The sequence below is a fragment of the Centroberyx gerrardi genome, chromosome 13 (genome assembly GCF_048128805.1).
Source record: "Centroberyx gerrardi isolate f3 chromosome 13, fCenGer3.hap1.cur.20231027, whole genome shotgun sequence".
Taxonomy (NCBI): Eukaryota; Metazoa; Chordata; class Actinopteri; order Beryciformes; family Berycidae; genus Centroberyx; species Centroberyx gerrardi.
In genome coordinates, this window is record NC_136009.1 from 16,444,945 (window position 1) to 16,472,374 (window position 27,430).

The 27,430-nt window shown below is 44.6% G+C and overlaps 3 protein-coding genes across 3 annotated transcripts; 2 read left to right on the forward strand and 1 right to left on the reverse strand.

Annotated features, from left to right (window-relative positions):
* Positions 1–334: 334 nt before the first annotated feature.
* On the forward strand, positions 335–2,573 carry fam131aa (family with sequence similarity 131 member Aa). Its single transcript, XM_071925058.2, has 5 exons — positions 335–388; positions 729–840; positions 1,004–1,186; positions 1,710–1,853; positions 2,029–2,573. The coding sequence occupies exons 1-5, from the start codon at positions 335–337 to the stop codon at positions 2,571–2,573; spliced, it is 1,038 nt and encodes a 345-aa protein (XP_071781159.2).
* A 528-nt stretch (positions 2,574–3,101) lies between these two features.
* clcn2a (chloride channel, voltage-sensitive 2a) lies at positions 3,102–24,390 on the reverse strand. Its single transcript, XM_078287775.1, has 22 exons — positions 24,222–24,390; positions 20,568–20,699; positions 19,254–19,382; positions 18,649–18,782; positions 18,184–18,264; positions 16,076–16,154; positions 15,817–15,942; positions 15,399–15,483; positions 14,719–14,820; positions 14,155–14,239; positions 12,805–12,960; positions 12,604–12,673; positions 12,042–12,152; positions 11,264–11,477; positions 10,671–10,804; positions 9,897–10,147; positions 9,388–9,499; positions 9,194–9,240; positions 7,156–7,194; positions 6,939–7,043; positions 5,932–6,018; positions 3,102–5,762 (listed from the first exon to the last, which is right to left on the reverse strand). Exons 1-22 carry the CDS (start codon positions 24,388–24,390, stop codon positions 5,241–5,243), a joined length of 2,970 nt encoding a protein of 989 aa, XP_078143901.1. The 3' UTR covers positions 3,102–5,240.
* Positions 24,391–25,064: 674 nt separating this feature from the next.
* On the forward strand, positions 25,065–27,051 carry LOC139931534 (zona pellucida sperm-binding protein 4-like). Its single transcript, XM_071925061.2, has 8 exons — positions 25,065–25,248; positions 25,494–25,681; positions 25,762–25,859; positions 25,995–26,152; positions 26,232–26,424; positions 26,555–26,702; positions 26,889–26,971; position 27,051. Coding segments are annotated over exons 1-8 (1,053 nt in total).
* The last annotated feature ends 379 nt before the right edge of the window (positions 27,052–27,430 follow it).

The window sequence follows — 27,430 nt, forward strand, 5'->3', positions numbered from 1 at the left end:
TTTTTGGACATGGGGTTAGTTAGGTAGCGCTATCACTTTTAATAGGGATCAGCAGCACTGGGGTGGGCAGGCCTGGAGCTGTTTACCAGCGCTGGCCTCACGCCATATGTTTGCCTGGTCGCGTGGAGACTGTCACCAGTGCCCTCACCCCTCCCGACCCTGACCATTCTAACCGGTTTCACCGGCTTACCATGGCTTTAGCATCTGTGCAGTAAATTTAGGGCATAGCTGTTTGCTTGTCTGTCCGGTGGTTTAAACCAGTAAACCCAAGCTGTGTTGTTTAGTCGTGTTGGTTTCCTGCGTAGTGATATCACCTCTCCATTCATCATCCAAGATGCGGCTGACATCCAGGAGTAGGGAAAGAAAGGAGAGACAGCAAGAAGAAGAGGTAGGATAAAGTCCTGTAGAAACAATGAACAGCTCTACTGGGATATAGTGCCATTATTTTGAATTGTTGCAGGTATGCAGGAAACAGCACTGTGCCAGTATGTTTGTGTGTGTTGCTGTTGGCAAGGCAGTCTTATTTGAATTTATGCTTTCATTTGGATGCTATTAGAATATCTTTGAGGAAAATTGGACACAGTAAATATTGGTAGAGTAAACATTTATATGCAAGTACTGAAAGAGCTGAACAGTGCCGGACTCCACGGACATCAACAGAGCTGATTCGCTGCTTCGTGCCTCTGTGGAAATGAGTGATTTTGCTGAAATTACAATCCTTCTTCCAGGTGAAATTTGAGGAGAGTGAAATGATTCCAAAGTCAGGAAAATCTCCAGCAGACTCGAGGAAAGCCGTCAGCATCCATGAGTTTGCGGCGCTTGCCAGATCCTCCTTAAATGGTAATGCACTCTCTTTTTCTTAATTTTCCACTATGAAAGTAAATGTCTGGAATTTCAGTGCGCTGTTCCTCTCTCTGTCTCTGTCTCTCTCTCTCTCTCTCTCTCTCTCACTGTCTCTCACGCTCAGTCCCATAGACTCTGACCGCCACCTCTCTATGTCCAGGTATCTCTCAGGCAGTGAGGGACCATGTAACGAAGCCCACCTCCCTGGCTCAGGGCCGGGTCGCCCACCTCATAGAGTGGAAGGGTTGGCCCAAAACCACGGACCCGCCTCCGGCCGCCCACTCCCACTTCAACTCCTACTGCCATCTGACTGAGGGAGAGAAGGAGGCCCGCTTTGCTGCAGGTATTTGTCTCTGTGACCTTCACTGTCTGTCAGCCACTGTTTACACTGTTAAAGCATTAGCAGTTGTTACAGGTGAATATACTGTGCAAGCTGGAAGAGACACAAACACAGTGTGGTTGGTGGTTTGTGTCTGTGTGTCACCTGTTTGTGTGTGTGTGTGTCTTGTGGGCGTGTGCGTCCTCTCGCTTAGCTTTGTTTAGCTACAACATCCTCTCCTGGCTCCCACCTTCTGTCACGCGTCTAATCGCTAACCCCTGTATGTCACAAATCAGCTATTAGCTCCGCCCACCCTGCTGTGTCCTGGGTGATGGCATGTCTTGGCAGCAGATGGTGGCCTATTAGAAACTCTCCCAAAACACTTCATTGCCCACTGATGGTACAACCGCTCCTGTTGTTTTGTTGTGACTCATCCTTTCTGGCACCTGTGACATCAACACGGTTTTGATCAAGAAAGCGGAGGGGGTGGGGGGGGGCACAGTGTGTGTGATATTCATTAATTTTGTGCACGTGCGTTCCCTGCTAGGAGTAGCTGAGCAGTTTGCCATTGCCGAGGCCAAGTTGCGCGCCTGGGCGTCTATCGATGATGATGAGGAAGAGGAGGAAGACTCCAACGATGAGGACTCCCACTCCGCTGGACAGACTCACACATTCTCTGGACAGAACTCAGGTATCCACAGATGCCGTCGCTTCTTCCTTTTCATCTCATTCCATTCATCGTTGTCATTTCTACATCGTCATTGATAAACGCTCCCCCTCTCTCGCCCTCTCCCCCCCCGTCCTCCCATCTCTCTCCGACCATCCCATCCATCTCCAGGTGTTCTGACTCTTTGCTCCTCCCTCAGACACCGCAACGTCCAATCCCATTTCCGGAGTGCCATGCCAGGCCGAGATCGACGGCGGCGAGGCCCCACCCTCTGAGAGTCCCGTGGGCTCCAGTAGCAGCAGCAGCCTGCTCTGTGGTAGGTCTGCATCTCTCATTGACCCACATTCATCCCAGACCAATTCACCTACTTTACACAGCGATCACACGAGTCTGTTCCTGGAGGAGGAGGAGGGGCCGGTCGGTCGTGAAAAAGAGCAGCCGGCTCCTTTGCAGGAGCATCGCGGCGAAGTCTACATCCACCACAAGCCGGAGTGGAGGCCCCGGGCCAGGAGCAGCCGGTTCGACTCCTGCTACTCCACCTCCCACTCCGAGTCTCCCGGAGAAGAGGAGGAGGAGGACGAGGAGGAGGAGGAAGGCAGCGTGTTCCACGAGGTGCGGATGTGGCATTGCAGAGGCTTCTTCTCCGACCGGGCTTCCTCCGGAGTGGCGTCGTTCGATGAGGAAGAAGAGAGGGATGAAATAGAAATAGAGAGGAAGAAGGAGGAGAAAGAGCATTTGATGTGATGTGTTGTCCCTCTTTATAGGTGTCCCTCGGAGCCCCTGTTGATTCTTAATATAACATAAGTGATTCTGCTTGAGTGAGTCTCCTGTTCTACCTTCTGTGTTTTGCCTCCTCCGATCACCACGTCTCGACTCTCTGCCTTCTTCCTCTCATCCTCTCAGCCGCTCATGTACTGTTTCCTGCCCCGCCTCGCTCTCGACCGTTTATTGCCGCTGTGAACAGTATAATGTTGGAGAGTGGAACCAGAATGTAAAGCTGTTGTTCAAACTAAGTTTTGTACATTTTTGTGAAGAGTCGTGTGCTGCTATTGCATTGGTTTTCTATGGACATTTTGTAGTGTAGTTTTTCTGGGTCATGCTGTGTTAAGTGGGGTGGACTATGTTTGATACTGAATGTCTGAATGTCCTGCATATATATAAATATGACTTTTGAAATAAGATTCTTTGTCTTTTCCTGCATCCACACACACTAAATACACAAACCAGACTTAAAGAAAAACAAAGTTTCAGCTTATGTGTCAAAGTTTTTTTTTTAAATTTAATCCTTCACTGATGTACAAAAACAATTTCATGTTCTCTGAAAAATAACAATGGCTGTTGATTTCAAATGCATAATTCTCCTATGTACATAGCATGTACGTAGATTTCATCCATGTATTTTCATATATACAAAGCATATACAGGCCAGGGCCATATAAAGGGAGATACTACAGACTTATTGCTTAACTAGATGCGCTGCAAGTTAGCTTATACACTCTCTACATTAAACTCCTTGTACATTATCTTATATGGCGAGCACTAATTCACATTCTATATGCATACAAAAGTAAGACAGCAATAAATTATTGCACAAATGTTTACAAAGACAAAAGTGAGCCAAAGTTGGGATGTTGTGGTGATGTCACATAAAATTTAAATATGGCTCAAAATTGTTGCATGGAGCTAAAATACTTGCTTCGACAAAATTTACATCCATTTGAAATTTGACTCGGGTCATATTGAGGTTGTAACGAGCACTCACACACACTTTGCTCTACAACAGGTTTTGGACTTGGGTACGTGGGTATCACTGTGCTTCATAGTTATATTTCTAAACATTGCATTCGAGGCCAGGCTGGATTAAATGTACTCTGTGTCATATATAGGAGGATATGTGTAACATTACATGAAAATATTCATTTTCATGGTGTAAATATCTACAGGCCACATACGTGTGTGTGCATATATAGGAGTGTATGAGTGTTTTTGTGTGTGTGTGTGTGTGTGTGTGTGTGTGGGTGGGTGGGTGTGCGTTTGTGTGTTCTGTACAATAGCCAGTAATGTATCTTCTTCCACTCTGAGCTCAACTGTTATTCCTTCATCATGCTAGAAATAAGTCAAACACAGTAAATTCACATAGCAGAAGATGTGGAGGCAATTCATACATTTGAATGATGCCGTTTGTGTGAATTATAAAGTATAAAGAGACTGACAACCTATATTGCCCTTATCAAATCAGCCCCTATAAAGCCAAACAAGGCTACATGTGCAGTAGGTTATACTAATGGTAATTACAATGTGCTTCGCCAATATTCTGAGCCCTGTAGTACCACTAAGCTTGGCCACCAGGTGCACCTCTGTAAGCTGCCTTGGTCCTGGGTGTGGATAGGTAGTTGTTTCATATGATACCTTTATGTGCTCAGCAGAACATTTTTCCATTCCTTCGCTCCTGCGCACCAGAGTTGGGGGACAATTCATGAATGAACTCATCAATACCAATTCAACTGAGGAATTGGAATTGGAATTTGAAAAAAACCTACAGGAAACTGGAATTGAATTGCAATTCAAAAATTGAAATTTGTTTTTTACCACATATCTGAGATTACACGTAGCCTACTGTTATATATTATCAATTATACTGAATATCATAAAATTAAAGGTACCCGTCAGGTGGTATTTGATGGATAACATGTAATCGTAATACATACATTATGACTGAATGTATTTGATTTGTTTAACTGTCTTTTATTTGATTAATAATGTTTGATTTATAATATTTAGGAAGTCAAGACAGCCTCTCTTAGAAGTGGAATTTCATTGAATTTAATTCTGTTTGCTGTCATTCCAATTCAATTTCAATTCTGTTTACTTAGAGCTGGGTGACATTCCAATTCCAACTCTAGGAATTGAATTGGAATTTACCATGCATTCTCAATTCAATTCATGAATGACCCGAACCCTGCTGCACAGTCTTCTTCATTATTTGCTCTTTCTATTATTTTCCCCTCATTTCTTTCCTGCCTTCAATGTGTCTCCTTTCTCTCCCTGTGTTGTTTAGAGTCGTGTTTACAGGACATTAGTTTGGCATGGAGAATCAAATTACGTTTAAGAGTCTGGACCAGATTTGAGCACGATGGGCAAAGTGCCACAAGTCTCACAAACACACACACACACGCTCACACACACACACACACACACTTAAACAGGCATTTTAACAGTTTGAAACAATACCAACTTGTCACATCTACTCACTCACTCACTCACTCACTCAAGCTCGGTCCCATAAACTGCAACAATATTACAGACATAGATATCTAGGCTGGAGTTGGAGGTGAGAGTGACCTCTACAAATGTAAGAAACTTCAACAATCATGAGGCGATGAACACTTGACTGTCCGTCAACCCCTCTGATCATTCTGATTGATCCTCATTGTGGGTGGGGCTTCCCTCACACTCAAGTTCTGATTGGTCCTTGTTCAGGGACGGACTTCCCTGTTCTTTCAGTGGCTCTGATTGGTCCGGCTCAGGAGTGTGGTGGGAGGGGTCATAGTCACAGGCCAGCTCTGATTCGTCAGTGTGGGAGGGGCTGCATTCAAATGTAAACTCCGATTGGTCCTCCGTGAAGGAGGGGCTTTCCTGGAGCACCAACTCCGACGATTCATTGGTGATGTCGCCCGGGCTGGTTTCAAACTGCAAATTTGATTGGTCCGAGAAGTCGACCGGGATCTCTTCATACGGGAGATCTGCTTGGTCCTCCACGTCGGGAGGGGTGGGTTCCCGTGGCAATGAGAGCCCCCTGTGGCGAATCCACAGCTTATGGAGTTCTGTTACCTCGGATACGCTTGTGCTGTTCCCACTGTCTCGGAAACTGGCCAACGGGGGGCGCACTTTCACCCCTGTCACTGTCACTGAGCCCTCTATGGCCTTACGCAGCTGGAGAGAAAGGCCAGGAGCCGGGAGAAAGACATGAAAAGGAAGAGAAAGTGTATGGGAAGAGAAAGAAAGAGTGAGTATAAATGATAACCCTAAATAAGGTTTGAGATTAATAAGTGCTAACAATTCCAAGACACACACACACACACACACACACATACACACACACCTCTTTGAGAGAAACCACTCCTACAAGGCGTCCGGTGCTGGTCACATAGGCATGGTCCAGACCCAGCAGAGAGAAGATGGTGTGAGTCTGTGGGGGAGGAGAGAGAGAGAGAGAGAGAGAGAGAGAAAGAGAGAGAGAGAGAGAGAGAGAGAGAGAGAGAGAGAGAGAGAGAGAGAGAGAGAGAGAGAGAGAGACGGGTCAGACAGCCTGAGATATTCTCCCTGCATGGACACAGACATGGAGTCCTATGAAGACAGAATGAGTGGGTTGGTTTACATTTAGGTTTAGGGTTAGTCAGTGTGCTAAAAATACACTTAAGAAATATGCCAGGGACAGTGCACATCAATCAACATTTCTGTTTATGTGCCAGAGTTAGCTTACTGACTAATTTTCATCCATTTCATTTCAGTCCCTGGACATGAATGTTAAAAAACCATGGAACATACAAACATACAAATAACTAGTGTATAGACACACTATAGGCACAATCCAATATAAGCAACATGATTAAAACTCAACATCCAATACAAACCACAAAGACAAAGACAGACTGGACAGCCAAGCACATTTAAGTAGACAGTGACCAACAACCAGGCCACAGTCACAACATGGCAAGTTGGCTAAAGAAGATATTGATATTGATAGGTATTGCTACTGTGTATCTCCAGTGGAAGTGTATTCCAACAGTGAGAATGCTGACTGACTAAAAATGCTTCTCTTCTCTGCCCTCTGCTGCCCTAGTGATATTTCAGATTTTTGTAAGATAAATGACCTCAGTGGAGGAGGTGCTAGGCCATGAAGGACCTTAAAAACAGGTGTCATGAAATTCGAGAAGGTTACCCCGACTCAGAAGGCCAGATACACCTTCAGCATGGGTGCATCGACCCCCGAACCCCTGCAGTGTCAGTGCCTCGTTCTACATATTAAGGTGCAGGACCTCAGAGACACGGTCATGTCAGTGGATTAGGGTTATTTTATGGTTCAGGCTTTTTGTTCTGATACCGTACCTTATGCAGGGACGTCCTCTCTACCAGCTGGAAGGGGGCGGGGTCAATCTTGCAGTTCTTGAAGTCCACCGGCTCGTCCAGCTGCTGCTCCTCCCACTCTGCTATCTGGGATGAGATGGTCGTCAGAAATCGCAGCCAACGGTCACAAGACTTTGAAACTTCTAACCTTTGGATTGTAAGCCTCCATCTGTTATATTTTTGTCAGTGTAGCTCTCACCTCTGTTGTGGTCATGTCGTCTTCCACTTCGGGAGAGTCCTGAAAACAAGAAGAAACTGAGTTACATACACATGTTGCCCATACACACAGAAAGACATCTGACCGTACACCTTCACACCACTATGTAAACCATATACTGCCACATACACATTACACTGGGAGCAATCTGAGGGGTACAGATATATTAGTATTAGTATTTGTATGCATAATAGGGACAAGCAGAGAAGGCAAGACAAATATAAAACAGTAAAACACTAAATTATGTGCAGCTGAGGAAAGAAAAAAACAGGCTTATGCATATAAACCCCCCTTAGATTCTAAGGAAAGTTTAAGGCAAAACTTCCCCACCATTACTTTTGTTACTGGACAAACAGTCTACAAAGTACCCACAAAGTTATGTTGATAACATCATTACATGTTTGCAACACTAATAATAGTACACCACAAAACATACAAAAATATAACGTATTCCATAAGGTTAGTAGCTTTAAGAATCAAACACCATAAAATGAATGATACATAACAAATATTCAGAAAACACCCACAAAGCACACACTGACCAAGTTGTTACTATTTAAAATGTTGATGGACCATTTGTTTCAACACTCATAGAAGTTGAAAAGACAATTATCTCCTACTTTACAATTTACCCACCTCTTTCTCTCTCTCTCTCTCACTCGCTCTCTCTCTCTCTCACTCTCGCTCTCTCTGTAAAGCCACAGTAAAGCTTGGGTTGGTAGCTAGTGCACCACAAAGATTTTGGTCCAGCACTCACTACTCGCCTGTCGCAAGGCAACGGTTACTAAGCAACAGTCTCTAGGCGGCAGACAATCTTACCGCCATGGAGATCCTCACTCGTTTGGGCTTGGGCTTTCTTTTTTCAGGAGGAGCCGGCCCAGCCGAGCTCTTCCAGCCAGGGAGAGAAGGGATCAACATAGCACAACATTAGCACAGCGTTAGAGATACTGCACAGTTTGCCCCTTACATGGTGTCACTGCAACATTGAATCCCAGTTTGACTTCTGCAGTTTGGGGGAGAAGTCCTTGTGGCATTAGCACAATGTTGCTGAAAGGGTATAATTACTATGCCAGAGATGAAGGTGAGGGTACAAGAAGCTGTACGGGAAACCCAATGTTGATGCAACATTGGATGGTAGATACGTGCTTCTTAGAGAGAGAGGGACAATGAGTCACAAAAGTTTTAACCCTTTATAGAGCAGCTCATCTGCACAGTTTGGGTCACTTCGGCCTTAGGAGATATTTGACTTGTGTTGTACTGAATTTCTGCCTGGAGGTGGAGCTGTGCCAAAGACAGCCTCAAAAAATCCCACATATTATAAACAGTTATGATACTAAAATATTCAATTTCTTCTAATAGAACTGATATATTTAAAGAATTGTGTCCACCTCTTTTCAGTAGTAGCATATCAGCAAAACTCAGTGATTTACATGTATTTTAATACTCAAAACTTTGCCCATATTGTATTTTAGCCAGCACAAGGCAGTGCAATATCTTCCATAATAATAACCAGTTAGATAATAAGCATGGTAACCATGCAAGACTATATACAGTATAAAGTTTAATGTTTTATGAGATGGGTGAAATTGTCTGTAAAGAATTCCCATATAAATTGTCACTAAACCTAATCAGGCAACTCAACTGCACAGTTGAGATACATATTTTATAAAGTTTAACCGGATTCATTTTTTCATTATAGTCTGATTTAAAGGTAAAGGTCCATGTTTATCAGATTTTCTTTTTTCTTTTTCCGAAAATCATTTCACAGTGTGCCGGTTAAAGGGTTAAACAGAAAGCCAAGGCCACAGCATGAGGTTATGATCACACAGAAGATCCCTGATGCCTGTGGGTGGATCCTGGCTGTTGGCAGAGGAGGTGGATAGCGTATGCGTGGACTCAGAGAGAGCACACACACACTCGCATACACGTCACACGCACACACGCACGCTTGCACCCACACACATACGTTTATTACATACATTCCTTCTCTTTCTCCTTTCTTTCTCTCTCCTAAGCTCACCTCCAGCAGCTCCTTCTCATGGTCGGCACAGGAGAGAGTCTGAGAGCCTGAGAGGGAAAACACAAACGCAGCCTGAATGATTGGTTTCTTTCCTGCGGATTTGACTTCTGACCTTTTTCACTTAGGCCCTTCTCTGTATCCCGCTGTGTGCGTGTGTGTGTGTGTGTATTTTTGCGGTGCATGAAAGTACATACTGTTAGGTGTCTCTGTGTCACTGATGGCAGACACAGTTTTCAAGGCAGATTTCAGAGGAAGCTGAACATTGGACACGGCCGGGCTGAAGGAGGAAGACTCCTCTGTGGAAATCTACATGGAGAATATATTAACAAACGGCAGCCAGACACAGGCGCGAACACACACGCACACGCACACACACACACACACGCGCACACACAAACAAAGAGAAAGACAAATACGAGCACGTGCACATACACAAACACATGACAGCACAGGTAAAGGCACAGACGACAAACACACAGAAGACATGTGTTAATGTAAATGTAGAGGAATATAGAATAGAATATAGTATAGAATACATAACCACTTACCATAACTGCTGTCCCAAATCCATCTGTGCCATTACCTACTGCTACATGCTTCACACATGCAGTGCCTGATTGATTTAGTCTACCGCTACGATCCAACCCAAACCCAAGCCAGACTTCGCCCCAGCCCAACCCTCGAGCCCCCGCACGCCTCACACCTGTTGGGTGCTCACCAGGAAGCGGACCCCTTGGCGGGCGTTGGCGTTGGTCGTGGCGTTGATGTGGGCGTGGGTGTGGGCGCAGGGCGAGCTGGGGGTGCTGTCGGTGGCCAGGCTGGGCAGGTGATCGTGGGTGCCGTTGTCCTGGGCCAGCTGCCGGAGATGCTCCAGCCTCCGTTGGCGGCCCAGCTGGAGGGAGAGCAGAGACTGGAGCTGGGATCGCTCTATGGAGCCCAGCAGGATCATGGAGTCTAGAGGAAGTGGAAGGCAGAGAGGAAGGTTGAAAAGACAAAGAAGGAAAGAGAGTAATGAAGAGAGGAGAGAGAGAGAGAGAATAGAGAATGACGAGAAACTGTAAGGGAATGAGATGAAGGTTAAAGGGTTGCAGCACAGAGGTGGCACAGTAGCAAAAGCTCGCAGCAAAAGCTTGGAGAGATGAAAGGTAATGTGGAAAAAAAGGAGAGATGCACAGAATAAGTGAGGGCATTGTGGGATTATAGCATACACTGCAAAAAAAATGCCCATCTTAACACAACATTTAGAGTTGTATAGAGCTTTAAAATCTTGTTTTCTTTACAATAAGTGAAAAATAATCTGCTAAAAGGGTGAAGTAATTTAACTTGTTTCCAATGCATCTTGAAAAATGGCAGATCACTCCTCTAGTATGAAGATGATGTCCCATTGGCTGATTCTTTCACTTCTTTGAAGGAAAATGAGATTTGAATACTAGACTAAATGCCTTGTTATGAAGGATGTTCTTTGCCATGCACTTACCTGTGGATTCGACCAGCGCCAGTGTTTTGAGCTGACCAGTCAGCAGTACCTCCTGCAGGTCCCGATAGGAGGAGGTAAGAGTGATGTAGCGCACATCCCTGACCATGATGTCCTCTACACGGATATTATACTTCCTGAAACATGGAGGAGGGGAGTGCATGGGACAATAATGGGATAAGGGGTGGGGGTTGGGGGGCGGGGAGGGGGGGTGACGAGGAAGGAGATTAGAAAAGAAGTGGATAGGGGATGAATCAGAGGTGGGGGGGAGGCGATGGAACGAGCGGGCAGCGATGAGAATGGGGGGAACGAGCGGAGGGGAAGGCGATGTGGAAATAGGGAGGGAAGGATTGCGAAGGTAATAAAACCAGGCAAGAGAGGGTGAAAGGAGATGAAAAGGAAGCGGAAACGAAAATACATGAGAACAGGGAATCAGTCGATAAAGAGACGGAACAAAGTAGATCAGAGATTATAAAGAAAGGGGGGGAATGCAATATATCTAAGAAGGGGGACCTTAGCATTGTACGCATGCAGGTGGGCCGGTGGGAAAGGCAACCAGGCAGACACGTATAGTACATACAGGCACACAAACTCACTCGTGATGCCCCATGCCCAATTCAGGCAGGTAAGGAAGTTTCTTGATTCTGATGATGGAGTCGTACAGCGAGGGCTGGAGCGACTGGGCCACGGCGTTAGCCAGGATCACCGCTATCATCACAGGCAGGATGTGGGAGATCTGACCAGTCAGCTCGAACACTATAACCGCTGTGGACACAGTGTGGGTGACTGCTCCAGACAGAGCTGCAGCACCTGTGTAGGAAGGATATGAATAAAAGAAGAAACACACACAGTAATTTGGCTGTCTGGCCTCCTTAAAATCATAGATGTAGAATAGGCTTATGTATGTAATAAGGCAGATTTTCAACGATGTGCGATGGAAAATGTGAGTCCTATTAACCATGTGGTATTAATTATAGCAGGGTATGCAATAAGGCACCAAATCCAAACTGAATTTTCTGCAGGATGTCATTCCTGCTCGTATCATTTTATGCCATCATGTTGCACTAACCGATGAGTCACAGACGCGGCGATTTTACATTTAACGATTTTATATTTCACCTCGGCCCCAAAACGTAATGTTCAATTTAAGTGGAATCCATTTTCATCAGTCACATTCTATAAGCTAGCATGAAGTGATAAAAATTGCTTTAGCTTTGCGCTGCCGGTGATTTCAATCACACAAGAGAGAGGAGAAAAGCACAAAGTGGCCTATATATAGAGTATCAGGATAAAGTAGATGAATAATGATGAATTAAGACATAGTATAAAAAACAAAATTGCAAAAATAACAGCAATTGAAGACCATGTGCTCACCAACTACAGCGTAACCACCGGGAACTATGGGATACACACTGCCGTCAGCATGTATACCATCAGGAAACATGGCTGCCATGATCTCTCCAACCAGTCTGCCAAATGCTGCACCTGTTCATCACACATAGAGATACAGCAAGCAGTTATGGTCGCACTTCATCATAATAAATCACTGTAATATTGAGGTATCAAGCCTGACTTTGCTTGGCAGTAAAGCTCCCATGGTGTTATCTAGTACTTTCATAATAGGTATTGGAAAAAGTATTACATAGTAATTATTCACTAATGATTGCACAACTTACTACATTAATGTAGTATCATGCTAATAATTAATTATCACCAGAAATTACCAGCATTTAACCAGGAAATTATACATTATAATTACAAACGATTACTTATTAGCGGAAATGACCAGTTACTTCATGATATTTTCTATGTAATTACACAGCAATTACCCTGTAATTTGTGTACCGTAATGTAAAGTGCTACCAAAGTTATTTTTACACCATGAGAGTAGAAACCAATTAATAAACAGACGCAGACCACAGTAGATTTTAGTCACCAATAAGGAAAACTGGCATGAAGGCCCCGCATGGAACCGGCATGGTGGTCGCCACAGCAGACATCCAGAACTGATAAACAGGGAAACAGAAACAGAGAGACAGAAACACACAGAGCAGTGAGGAGGAGAGAAGAGCGTGTGTGACTGTCTTGAAATCACATGAAACCATATTCAAAACCCGCACGTTCAAACCCAACCTACCTTCATGATGATGAAGAGGATGAGCGTGATGAAGACGTTGACCTGGGGGTGTTTCCAGGCATGGGAGTGGCTGATGTAGTCGAACTCCTCAGCCACGCCCTGACGACACCAAGTGCGGTTGTCAAACAGAGCGACCAGAGACTCGTGCTGCGTCAGCTGAGGGGTCGACAAGGGAAAGTTAGCTGGATGTTAGACCCGTTTTTTTTGTTTGTAAACAAAAGGAGGTGCATAAAAACCCTGGGGCAGAAAATGTGTGTGCTCTCTGTTACTGTTTATGAGAAGCTGAAACTGCATTTGACTTTGTTCTGTGATTTGTTATAATTTTCCAATGGCAGTATAAAGTGCATTCAATTATTATTATTATTCATTCCTGAGGCTACTATCTTTGTGATACTGCGTTTTATCTTCATCTTTGCAAAGAAATGTTACATTTAGCAAGTTTTACAACTCTTTATATTAGCATTGCTAGCTGACAGCAACTACAATACAGTACCATCAGTAGCTTATAATGCCAACATTACCTTACTGCCTTACCCTAGCTATCTGTTTTGTTGTCTTATTGGCTGTGACTGTTTTGTCTAACTGTCATGTTGCTTAGATACTTACAAAGATAGAGCTAAAGATAACATTAGCCAACAGCCATGCATGGCGGTCATATATTTGGAAACACAAAATGTGATCAGTATTTCATCCTTTCCTGTGTTTAGCAGTGAGCTGATTGTTGTAATTAAATCACATAATGACACTTAAAAAATGGGTTTTGATTAGAAGAAAGTAAGGAAAGAGAACACACTGCTCTTACTCTCATTACACTCATGGATAATGCGGCCAATCTGCCAACCTAACTGGTCGGTTAATGACTCACCCTTAACTGATCACTTACTTACAGTCCAATCTGGTCTATTTAGTACATATTGGGCATTTGTAAGAGGGTTGTGGTGTGTGCAAGGCGGACTGGAGCAGGAAAATACAGAAATCCTGGAGTGTGTCACCCCAGGACGGTCAAGAATTAGGAACAAAATTACGAACATAAAGGAACACACATAATGCTGCCGTATGTGGAAAAAACAGAGAACAAAAAGAAAAAAATGTGATTGTATTCCTACTTTGGCAATTGAATCTCCCCCAAGGTCTGTGCACTCACTTTGTCTGTGACATTGCAGAGAAACCCGTCTGCATATTAATCCATATCAGGAAACATGACATGGCTATACTGTTGAGCAATTTATTCTATCAAACAAGAGGAGTAAAGATGACCTTACCACCTAGAACCAAATCCCACTTCATTATTTAAAATCATCATCAATCTTTCAAACTGCCAAAAGAGTGTGAAAGGTTGTATTTTCTGACCTGTCCAGCCATGAACTGTCCAAAGCCCGGAGGGAATGTGAGGGTGGAGACGAGCAGGGTGACGAGTGCCGGATACACCAGGCGCCTGACAGGAAGAGAGGGGCTGTAGGGTCATTAATGGGTGTGTTTGTCACACTGTATGTGCATGCTTGTGTTCTGTGTGGTGAGGATGGATGTATTGTACAGAACCCTTTTGATATGCGTGAAAGAGACCCCATTTATTCTAGCCATGTAAATCCATTTCCAGATATAACCATAGGCTGTAAAAACATATATCTTGAAACACCACGCCAATTTTAAACACTAGTCTAAAGTCACACAAAAAGGATTTAGATTTTTCTGAACTACCCACATAGGTGCTTTAGGAAAATTAATTTCCTTTCCTTCTTGTGTCTATTTACACTTTAACAGCGCTACAATGTGGCTTGGTGCCCTATCTAGACGCACTCTAAATGCAATCATTTGCATAGGGATTTTTATGGCAGGTGGAAGTAGGCTCACAGGGTCTATATATGTGCACAAATGTGTTTAAGTACTGTACAATATTGGTGTTCAGATACTCACTTCCTCAGCAAGAACTTGTTAATGGTCTTCTGCTTCCTCATGCACTCCACAATCAGCCGGTTCAGGTAGACAAACAGAGCGCCACCAAAGCCGCAAGCAATCCTGAGGACAGAGGCAGCACAAAACCTGTTTAGTCTGTTGATGGTTAAACAGAAGAGCATATGGGATAGTGCAAAACCAGCTACAGTGAAGTAGCATCATGTACTGTGCTACTCTGGCTGACCTCTTACCAAGATATGCTCTGGGTGACCCATAAATCAATCACATTGAAATTAACGCCAACTACCAGACAAAAACAGCTGCGTCTTGGCTGAGCCTGGAAGTTGGTCAGTTTTACAAGCCTCTTTGGCAGGTAGCCAACGTGTTAATTTGTTTTATTTTCTCCTATTAAAAAGTACTTTGGTGTCAAAGAAATTAAATTTGGCAAGTCATATTCTGGATTCAGCCTCCAGTTGTAATCAGTAGAGTAAAAAGTTAATTTCATGCCCCATTCATCTAATACAAATCAACCTTCAGAGAACTCAATTGGAATGTGGAAGTGAAAGGAGACTAGAGGGGCGGGGCTGAAAGAGAGAGAGAGAGAGAGAGCCGTCTCAGATCTACTCAGACGCCAGACTGTGGCGGGGAAGAGGGGGGGGGGGGGGGTCGGGACTCATCTCGATCCAGAGGGACGTACTCACCCCAGGATGGCAAACGCTGGCAGCTCCTGAAGGTCAAACGGGAAGTCCAGACGGAAGCGAGTCTTAAAGAGGGCTGTGATGGTCTCTGAGATGAAGAAAAAGATAGTTCTCACTCTGTGTACGCTACACAGCAAGGACGTCAGTTACAGAAATGTATACTAAACTGACGTTCAAATAGTTTCCTGTGACCTCCTGGTACACAAATACATTTTTGTACATGAATCCACCCCCCCACCACCACCTACACACCCACAACAAAAGAGAGACAAATACAAACTCCGATGTGCACAAACATAAAAGTAGAGGTAAAGGCACAGAAATACACACACGCACACAGAAGAATGTTATCAAAAAGGTAGAAAAAGGAAATCTATACACAAATAATACAAGTAATACTTTCTCCCTCTCTTGTCCTTACCTTCCTCCTGGTTCCAGACTGCCAGGACTCTGAATATAAAGGCACTGAAGGTGGCAGCAAAGAAGCCCCTCCAGTAGTTCCTCACCGCAAAAAACGTTGAAGTGACCTCAATACTGAACAGCACCCCTGCAGCGCACACACACACACACACGCACACACACAGAAAACAACCCGCCCATACGTGCATGCACACACAGATTACAACAATACTCCTCATCCAATTAGCCACCATATGAAATCAATCAGAAGCTGCACTCACCTCCGATGGGGGCGGCGAAGCAGCAGCCCACACCCACTGCACACGCAGCCGACAGCATCTCTGTGTTCCTCATCTCGTTCTGTCAGAGCAGAGTCAGGTACAGGTAGACACAAACACACACATACACACACATCCATACATTCAAGCCCACACACACACTCAAAGCCAAACAGATATATACACATACGCACGCACACACAAACCCACCACATATGCGAACACAAAATTCACAATACATTTCACATAAAAAACCAAAAACCAAAATCTATCTGTTTACAAATGCAATGGCTCACTGTATCGCTGTTGCTGTATCAGTGCTTTTGACATTCGATGAAATTACATATATGAGCAGTGGGATATGGGACACCATAATTGAAAACCGGGACTGAGCGTTCAAATCATGGAATGAGATGTTTGTATGGAACCAAAAGGCAACACAGATCGATGCCTCGGTGCGATGGTTCGCTGAACAACAGGATCAAACGCAGCGCAGACAAATGGAATGGCGTCTATCTATCACAGCCTCAGAAATGGACAGCATGGATTATTCATGTAGATGAAATTGGCAATAAAGAAGCTATCTGACTCGTGCATTCATACCTTGTTTCCCTCAAAGGGCTCTTCCTTTAGCAGTAAAAGTGAAAAAGACAGAAACATGTGTGAGTGCTAACCGTCCAAACAGAGGTCACTTTTTTTCTTTTCTTTTTTTTCCCTGGAAGACATCCAATTCATTATCATAGCCACACAGAATCAAATATGCAGCGAATGGGCTTTGGCAAACAAAGTCTTGATTCCAGAGTGTACTGAATGAACATTTTTCCAGTTTGATTATATTTAATGTCCACACAGTCGACCCCCTGGACTATTTGAGTGTCTCTAATAGTGCTGACGTGTCTCTTTCTTCCAGCACATCGCTCTCCTCCATCTTCCTCCATACTGGGTGTCGCTGATGCTGCTGGTGCATGGAGGAGAGCTCTCCCAGTGACAGAAGTACAGCGAACTGTCCAGTGTGACAGAAGCCCAGGTTGTCTCGCATGAGTGGAGGTGAGAGTGTGTCCTAAGGAATGGCAGAAAGTCAAATAAACCTGAAAGACTTGTGACAATACATTTATAATGTGTGTGTGTGTTCTCTATACTTGTGAGGACCAAATATCCTCGCAAGGATAGAAAGATGAGGAAAATTCTCCCAAGTGAGTACGTTTTGCTATTTTAGGGTTAGGGCTTGGGGTTAAGGTTAAAATTAGGGTTAGCTTTAGGTTAGGGGAAGGGTTAAAGGCAAAATCCACACACCCTAAATCACTTTAACACTGTTATTGGTGATGTACCTTACATTTCTGGGTCCATTTTGTTGTTTGATGGTGTATTTTTCTTATTCCGAAGGATAACTGGCCAAATGTAGACAAGATATTTCCAGCGCAGCTACAACAGGGTTTGATATCAGAATTTGTTTCTGCTATCTAAAACATCCATAGTAAACGTCAGGTTTTGGTGTCAGTCCCTCAGAATCAAAGAGCTAGTGCTTCTTTCTAGACTCACCATTTTACACCGAGGTTCAACAATCTTACAGGGAGAAATCCACCGCTGAAGAGGCAGAGAGACCAATTTCTCCTCTGACAGTAGACCAGAATGCAAGACATGTTGTGTTTGGAATAAGGAGCTCAACTCACTTTTTCGTTTGCAAAAACACTTGCTACACTATCGCTATTGCTTTCTTCGCCTAGACATGTAACCCACAGCTGAATGCAACATGTTCAGGCACGTTCTCTGAGGGCTGTTGAAAGTCATTTGGGGAAAAGTAGGAAATCACTTAAGTAGAAGTAGACAAGGCAGGTTGAGGGAAAGTGGGCACACTAAAAAAATGAATTACAACTCCTGGAAAGCATTGAATGTTTGTTGATATATAACAGTGTAAAAGTATCTGAATGTTAGGCATGTAGTGGACAAGGGTTAAGGTTAGGGATGTACTCACCGAAGGTCCTCACAAGTATAGTAATACAAACGTGTGTCTATGTATGTGTGTGTGCGTGCCTCTGTCTGTGTGTGTGTGTCTCTTTTCCTCTGTGCCTGTGTGTCAGTATAAGTGTGTGTCACGCAGTTACGTCCCTCACCATGTATGTCCCACCAAAAAGAGCAGCCATGAATTTGCTCAGGAGAGCGGCACACAGGCTGGCAACATGGACGAACGGGCCCTAAGAGAGAGAGAGAGAGAGAGAGGGGAGAGATTAGGATGTTAGCAGACAAGCCCGTGACCACATGGTTGAAAGCACATTTTAGTACTGAATGGAGCCCGCCCCATTCAAGACGAGGGCACATTATTCAAAACACTTCCACAATGAAGCCCTGCTCAGATTCAGATTCAGACAACTTTATCACCCTCTGAATGGAAAATGCAAGTATTATTAGCGATATATCATGTTTTATTTGCACAGCCAGGACTTTAATGAGACCAGAAGAAGCAAGATTATTACCCTCCAATAGGAAACTTCAGCAATTGTCGGCAATAAGTCATGTTTTATTTGTACAGTCAGGGCTGTGATGGGTCATAGATGAGGCTAAAATGAAAGGTGTTGTACCTCCTTCCCCAGCGGCATCCCGCTGCCCAGAGCGCAGGTCAGACCAATGACTTTGGCCACAAACGTCTTAAAGGTCAGGTACTCCTTCAGCACCACTCCTCTCAGAATAGTCTTCATCTCAGGAATGCCTGAACCTAGGAAGCAGGGAGAAAGAGATGACAGGTGGGATGATGAAGCGGAGAGGAAGGGCGGGCTGGAGGAAAGCAATTAAAGAGAGGGGGTTGAGAAGAATGAAAGAAGAGCAGGGAGGGAGGAATGGCTGGAGGACGGAAAACGCTGTAAAATGCTGATTGATATTCATATAGCTTTCTGTATGCATATATCATCGGGCGTATATATTTCATGGGTTTCCTACAGAGTTGCTTTCCCAAGATCAACGATTCATGTCGACTCAGGCCCACAGCTCTGTGACCTCTACAGAGAAAAGAGGTGTACATGTCCTTGCAGGCCTTATGGTGCATTATAGAGACAATTACATTATTCAAACAATGAAATGTGTGCATGAATTAGGAATACGCATACATATGAATATGCATGGGATGTTTAAGTGACTGTGTGTGTGTGTGTGTGTGTGTGTGTGTGTGTGTGGTGTGTGTGTGTCTTACCCACAGCCTGCGGAGCCAGTATCTGTGTGAATCCTGCTGAGAATGTGATGAGCACTACAGGGTAGGTGACCCAGGCAATGTACTGTAGAAGCATGTTACTGTCCAGTCCACCGTACATCCACTTCTGTGCTGCACACACACACACACACACACACACACACAAACACAGAGAGACACACACACATACACACGCACAACTATATAAGTAGCTACGCCTTAGTGTAACGCAGTATTTTATATCAGGGCAGAAAGCTCAGATTTACCGTTATGCCACTTAAAAAACCTGGTTCCCCATCTATCAAGGCTTATCAGTCGTGAACAGATTCTCTGATTCCTCTCCTCATTTCTGTCTGTCCCTCCCTCCATCATCCATCTTCCTTCAACTTTATTAGCAGAAGATGGTAGTCATCATGTCATTCATCATTTAGCATTCACCGCTTCATACTTACCAAGCTATCACTCGCTTCGTATTTCTCTCCGTCTCTTACTCTCTCTCTGTCTCTCTCTCTCTCTCTCTCTCCCTCTCTCTCGAACACCTGTACCCATGTATGTACAACTGCACAAACACTACTACACATAATGGAAGCACACAATTAAAGTCTGTTTCCCAGACAAACATCTTTGTACATTCAATTCCCTACATAAAACGTACAGTTCCAGTCCTCTGTTCTTATTGGTTCAGGTGTGGGTGAAGCCATTTTCTTTTTCAAAACAGAGATTATGGGCTGGAAAGTGAGCTTTGAAAGTCTTTGCTACACAAGTAAACACACACACAGATCCCCTTTGCATATTTTATTGACCTGACAAAGTCGGTCAAAGGACCGAAACGTCGATATGCAGAGGTGATCTGTATGTACAGGAATTTGCTTTTTTTTTATAAGGACTAACGATTTCAGTAGATTTTATTCCATGCACTACTAGAGCAAACACAGCTTTAGCAAGTTTTGAAAGCCAGAAATCTAGTAATGGTTGAGTCATTGATATTGATCAACAACCCTATAAACCCCATAGTCATTTTGTGCTATGGGGCAGTAAAAATCTGACTTATTGCCCCTTTAAAAATTAATGAGAAACCACTTTGTTTAGCTACTGTTCAAGAACTATACAGCTTGGTGGAAAAATAACATTTAATTGTTCTATTATTGATTATTCTGCTTCACACCATGCCTGACAACAGCTCTTAGCTGTTCATTGTGAAGCACGGCCTCACATGGCTTACTGCTTAATTCTCTCACATGTTCTGTGTTGCCTCTATTATTTCCCACATATTCCCATACCCCTCTCTCTCCCTCCGCCTCTCTGGCTCTGTCCTACCTTCTTGGCAGAAGGCGATAGCGTAGTCCATGACCCAGCTGACCAGGGCCATGAGCAGCCCCAGCAGAATGAGGAAGATCCAGTCCTCCCCCACCCGTGAGATCAGGAACTTCTGGCAGCGAGACGCACACACTGTGGGCAGAGAGAGACGGAGAGAGAAGCATGAGGGAAATGACAGAAAACAAGCACTCTCCAAGATGAAACTTGAATGTGGGATGGGGGCGGACAGAGATAACTGTTGGCGAAAATTGAAAGAACCAGGAGTGACAGAGAGGGAAGAAGAGAAAAGAGGCGATGGGCAGCAGCAGAAACGAGAACGGGTGATGGATGGAAGATTTATAGGGATGAACAAAGAGATGGATACTGCTAGAAGAAGAAAATTAAACGAGTATTCACATGCTGTATGAAAACAGGTGATGATTCAGTGTCACATGAAACTGTAGATGAATGGGGAATAAAAAAAAATATGCAGATACAGTCTATCTGCCAGGTGGGAGTGATCAGTGGAAGAACAGTAATTAACTAAAAGAGGTCATTATGGGGTGGTGAATATTGTGTGTGTGTGTATGTGTGTGTGTGTGTGTGTGTGTGTGTGTGCGTGTGTATGCATATGCGAGCGAGAGAGAGGGAGAGAGAGAGAGAGAGAGATAGAGAGAGCACATCACTTCTTCTCCATCTACCTCCAATATGAGAATACGAAGACAAAACAAAGCTAGGTCACGGTTATAAATTCAACCATTACATTATAATCTATAACTCTGAGCTAGGTCAGCTAAAAGAAGCATCACTGGACTCATTTCTTCTCTCCTGTCTGCGGACACTGCCAAAGCCTGGAATTCACTTCAATATCCAGAGCGTTCATAGATGTGTCTGTCCCTTGAGAAGCTAAAAATGTGCCACTAACACATTTGCTGGATCCATATTTCATAAAAATGCTACAGTCGAGATACCTCAAACTTGATTTTGAAAGTGTCCCGCTTGGAACCCATGTGGTGACGTTCATCGTGGAGAAAATGATCAAATTTTAGGAGAAACCACGAGAGGAGCTGAAACGTGGCGGACAGCGAGACAGGGGGCGAGGGGGGAAGAAAGAGAGAGAGAAAGAGAGAGAGAGAGAGACAGAGAGACAGAGAGAGAGAGAGAGAGACAGAGAGACAGCGATCAGACAGTCAGACTGTGCAGCAGGCACCACAGTAGAGGATTCAGGTCACAGGGGGATGCTGAGTCTCCCAGGGGGCAGTGGGGCACAACTGTGTGCCTGGCGGGGCAAGCTGCCGGGCAGCCAGGCCACCTGCCGTGTGGCAAGTTGCACGTGCACGTTTCCCATAAACGTGCACATGGACTACACACGCATTAACACATTCATATTCACACAACATACACGTTGGTCTATAAATGCTATTTTTAGACCAACGTGTATGTGTGCATCATCAATATTTGCTGACATGATCTTTATTACATCTATAATTATTATTTCTGTGTATTGCACATTCCCATGAACAGCTTCTCTTTCTGTCTTTCTTCCTCTCCCTCTCTCTTCACTCTCTCTCTCTCTCTCTCTCTTACACACACACACACACACACACACACACACACGTCTTGCCTGGCACCTATAAAGCAGTCGTTTGCCCAGTGCTTCCGTGTGCATCTTGGCTAGCGCTCACATCCGCAGGCTCAGTGGCGTTCACAGATGTCTTCTCCTGATCCCGTAATAAAAATCACACCCATTGCCAGACATTTTCTTCACCTCTGCTAGTCCTGCATCGCATCACCTGATGCCAACTAGCTGGAATCGGGAACGATGCTTAACACACAACATACACTGTTAAAATAAGAATATGAATAAAAATAGGAAAAGATGAGATTTTATTAATATACATAGAGTGAAACTTGCACTGAAACCACGCAACCACTGAGTGAACAACCAAAAAATAACTTTATGTGTGTGGTAAGTCAGTGCTCAATGTTGGAGCGATTCGCAGACAGAGGTCTGAGAAATGTCAGCTATAAACTCCCAGAAAGATTCTGATATTATCCACTCCATGAGTCATGCAGTGCGATGAATCAGGCTACGGTCCTCTATACAACTCTGCACAATAAACACCACTGCAGAAGAGCGGCGGTGAGCAAGAGGAATGACACTTCGCTTCACCATTCCATGTTTTTAGCTCTCCGTCACGATCAGCAGTGGAGCCTTTGGCTGTATGTGTAGGCTGCATTGTTCAAAAGCTGTGGCTCCGGTTACTGAGCAGAACTGAGGCACACACTCGTAGTCCATCTCCCACAGAGGTGATGTTCCCACACACACACACTCACGCACACACTCTGATACTCCCACTTCCGCCAATCTGAAGATGCTTTGGTAAGTGGGAGTGTTGGTGACCAGGCTCTCCTTAACATGTTACATAACAAGAATACAGCTGAATCCATCCAGAATATAAGCATCTGTCTAAAAATATAGAAACCTACTGTATCGCACGCACATACACACATGCACACACATACAGCACACACACACACTGAGCACACAAATCACTTTGTCTCATAATCTAAAAGTGATTGTTTTAAATGACTTCCATTACAGCGAGCGGGTGAGGCTAGTCTGATGTAGTGTGGCTATCACCTATGGTGCAATATAAAGCTTTAATCAGATCACTAGTCACAAGGGCAAAGAGACAAAGACAGAGAGATCTTGGAAAACAGCCACATTGGCTCACTTGAGTGTGCGAGCACGTGTGCAAACACTCTCACTCTCTCTCTTTATCCCTCGTTCTCTTTCCCTCACTTTCTCTGAGCTTATCTATTACTCACTAATGAAATATTTATATTGTTTTTTTAACTGAATGTGTTGCTGCTGTTTCGGCTGGGTCTCCCTTGTAAAAAGATTCCTTTGATCTCAGCAGGACTAACCTGGATAAATAAAGGTTAAGTGCAGAATAAAAATAAGACACACACACACACACACACACACACACACACACACACACAGCCACAATCTGTCTCTCCATTGCTGTTGAGTACATCAGTCTAAGTGGAGCTCTCTTCTGCTGCCACTCCCTTATCTGCAGTGATCTGGAAAGACTAGACATAAAATAATGTGACAGTTCAGATCAGAGTTCTGCTTGCACAAACACACACCCACCCACACACACACACCCACCCACACACAACCAAACAAACATCTACACACAGGCCACGCACGCAGACATGCACGCAGACATGCACGCAGTGGGCCACTGGCAGCCAGCAGAGGGGGCTGTCTTTGTCTGACATTGAGACGGTCCTGTTGGCTGGAGGTCACTGCACAGATCAGTCACATTTAATCGTGTTCACATCCTCCTCCTGCTCCCTTGAGTCAGGTAGCCACTCTGGTGTTCTTTAAGAAGTCAATGTTTTCACACAACTTTCACGCTTGCTGGAGCACTGCAATCTGCTCCACAAGGCTGCTTTAGGCTGCCCACACACCAGACCCTCTTTTGTTTATGAGCACTAAACACCTCTTTGGTCTGCTTCTCGTCCGGCCTTGAAAACACTGCAGGTTTGTGCAGCTACAGTACCTGTGCTCTTTATCTCTGGACGAAGCTTGATCTGTAGCACACTCGAAAGAAGATTTAGGACTTAGTTTGTTTGGTTAGTTCGGTGATTATCACTTACTTTGGCACTTCGCACAAGGGTCTTTCTCATACTCCAGCAGATCTGCAGCACGGCTGCGAACACTGGTGGTCCTCCGCAGCCCCCCGCCATCCCGCACTCCCCCATCACGCAGGCGGGCCGCTTCCTCCTTGGCATACACACCCAACTCCTGGGTGTACCGCCCATACATCTGTGTGTTTGTATGAGAGAGAGAGAGAGAGAGAGAGAGAGAGAGAGAGAGAAAGAGAGAGAGAGAGAATTTATAAGGGTAGTGATAGGGGGAGGCAGTGACAGAAATGTACTTTCAGTAAACAAAAAAGTTAAGGATGGTGCAGCACTTGAGGTCTCACTTAAATGATTCATATAGCATCAGGACACAGTAAAGAGGGTACGCCTTTCCCAGAAGACACTGTGACAGAGGTTCAAACCTTTGTCTCTGGCAGAGTAAAATGGAACTGAAAGTCAGCAAATTTACTGCCTGCAACTCACATCTCCACACAACTGGCAGTCACTTTCAAGTCTCCACCCCTCAGCTTTGAGTCAACAGTGGCTTCTCTTCAGACAGATGAGTAGACAATAAGCTCCACCTGTCGGCTCCCAACTGATTAACTGTGCAAGGCTGGCACACAATTGACTCCTAATGATGAGAGGCAGGGTTCTTAGCAAACTACACATTATCAATCATGTATAAAGCCTACGTGGGGGGGGCATAGGTATTATCGTTGAGGTTCTGGCCAGTGTGCAGATATCATCAGCAGCATAATGGGGCTTTTGAAGTATCAGTGTGGTGTTGTGGTGATTGTTCTTTTGGCCTACGATGTTGCTGCCCAGCATCAGTGGATGATGCCTCCACAGAGACACCAAATGCCTTCACTTCCGCAGCTGCCTCAGCGACAGCAAAAGGCCCCGGTGCCTCAAGCTCCCTTTGACAAATGCCAGGTAGAGGAGGGTGAGAAGATCCAGTGTGGCACCCCAGACATCACAGCTGAGCAGTGTGAAACCATCAACTGCTGCTTTGATGGGCAGCAGTGCTACTACGGGAAAGCAGGTGTCTATGCTCTACTGAAAGGCTTAGCTGATGAAGAATGTTATATACATCAGTTTGACTACTGTTGACAAAATGTACTTATTGGAAGTTGCTTTGGACAAAAGTGTCTGCTTAACGACAATGCAATGTACTGTATTTGCTCTAGTTATCACACAAATCTTAGTTGTTTTTTTTAAGTATTGTATGGTCACTATGAAAGGTCTTGCCATGGTAATGGGACGTTCATCACCTTATGTCTTACCCAGTGACTGTGCAGTGTACCAGGGATGGCCAGTTTGTGGTGGTGGTGGCTCGGGATGCCACTCTGCCCCACATAGATGTGGATTCAGTCAGCCTGCTGGAAATGAATGACGCCTCCTGTAGCCCTGTCGGCACCACCTCTGCCTTTGCCATCTTTCAGTTCCCTGTCACTGCATGTGGTACTACAATGACGGTGGGTGTGTGAGTCTTGGATTTGCGTGTGTGTGTGTAAAATATGTTTGTCAAAATGGTAAATATTTTTCTCTACTGCAGGAGGAAAACGGTTATGTGGTGTACGAGAACCACATGTCGTCTTCATATGAAGTGGGAATTGGACCCAGAGGATCCATCACTAGGGACAGCCACTTTGAGTGAGTTAATGTAAAATCAATTAAACTTCAACATCAATTTCATGCTCTTGGATAACATTGTGTACGTGTGACCTGTCTTGTGACCCACTGAGGCTTTCTGAGTGTAAATGTAAAACTGCATCAACTTTCCCGCAGGCTATTATTCCAGTGCAGGTACTCTGGCAGCTCTGTGGAGGCTCTCGTCATTGAGGTAAACCCTGTTCCTGCACCTCAGCCAGTGGCTGCTCCAGGACCCCTCAGGGTGGAGCTCAGACTGGCCAATGGACAGTGTCACACCAAGGGGTGCGACGAGGGTGAGCGTCACAAGATCCTCCCATGCCAATTTGACACAGTATTTCAATCATGTACTCAAATGAACTATTTCAATTCCAGAGGAAGCTGCATACAGCTCCTACTACGCTGCAGCAGACTACCCCATCACCAAGGTGCTGAGGGAACCAGTGTATGCAGAGGTGCACATCCTGGAGAGGACCGATCCAAACATCATCCTGACACTGGAACACTGCTGGGCCACCTCCACCCCTAATCCTAACGGCCTACCACAGTGGGACCTTCTGGTTGATGGGTAGGCCTAATACAGGCTTTCTCTGTGAACCTGTTTTCACTACCTTATACTAAGTCTGGTAGATTAAAGTCTGCTTAACTGAATAGAATAATACTGAATTCTGTTAACAATCGGCTCTCCTCATCTCCAGGTGTCCCTACCATGATGACCGTTACCTAACCAGAGTCATCCCTGTTGACGGCTCCTCTGGGCTTCCTTACCCAACCCACCACAAACGTTTGGTCATTAAGATGTTCACCTTTGTGGATCAAGAAACATTCACTCCTCAGAAGGACACGGTAAAATGTTTCATGGTGTAGCATTCAAATGCTTAGATCTAGTTAGGCTCATTTGTCTGTGAAGTCCTTGAGACATGCTTGTTATAAGTAGCTATATAAATAAACTACTTGAAATGCAGTCGTAAGTGAAGGCATTCTAATGGTTGCAGTTTCTTGACTAAACATTACAATTTGCAACCTTTTTAGGTGTTCATCCACTGTACTACAGCGGTGTGCCATCCCAGCAGCACAAACTCCTGTGAACAGCAGTGCCACAGGCAACGTGAGTAGTGGGCTCCAGTCTATGTAGAAGCTGTACAAATCTAAAGGGCAACTTCATTTGTAACTTAATTTTCTGTTTACAGGAAGAGCTGTAGCTGCAGTGAGGAAAGTTTCCTCAGGCCAGAGGGCGCTAGTGTCAAGTGGCGAGGTTATCCTGGCTGCTCAAAGGCCTTTCTCTGCCAAGCACAGCAGAAATGAGACAACCTCTGCTCCCAAGACCAAATCAAAGAGATGACATCCATTGGCAGCTGTATCTGAAATTACTTTTAAAATAAAAGCTTTATGAGCTGATGCTGACAAACTGGTCTGTCTGAACTGCTAATTTTATAAGGTGACTAGCTGTACAATATTTTTTGCTGAGGCAGAGTGGCTTTTATGCAGAGGGAATGTGTTGTCCCAAGCCAGTAATGCAACCCCTGTTCCTGAGCAGTGCTGAGAAATCAAGAGGTTACATTACAAGTAGTTCA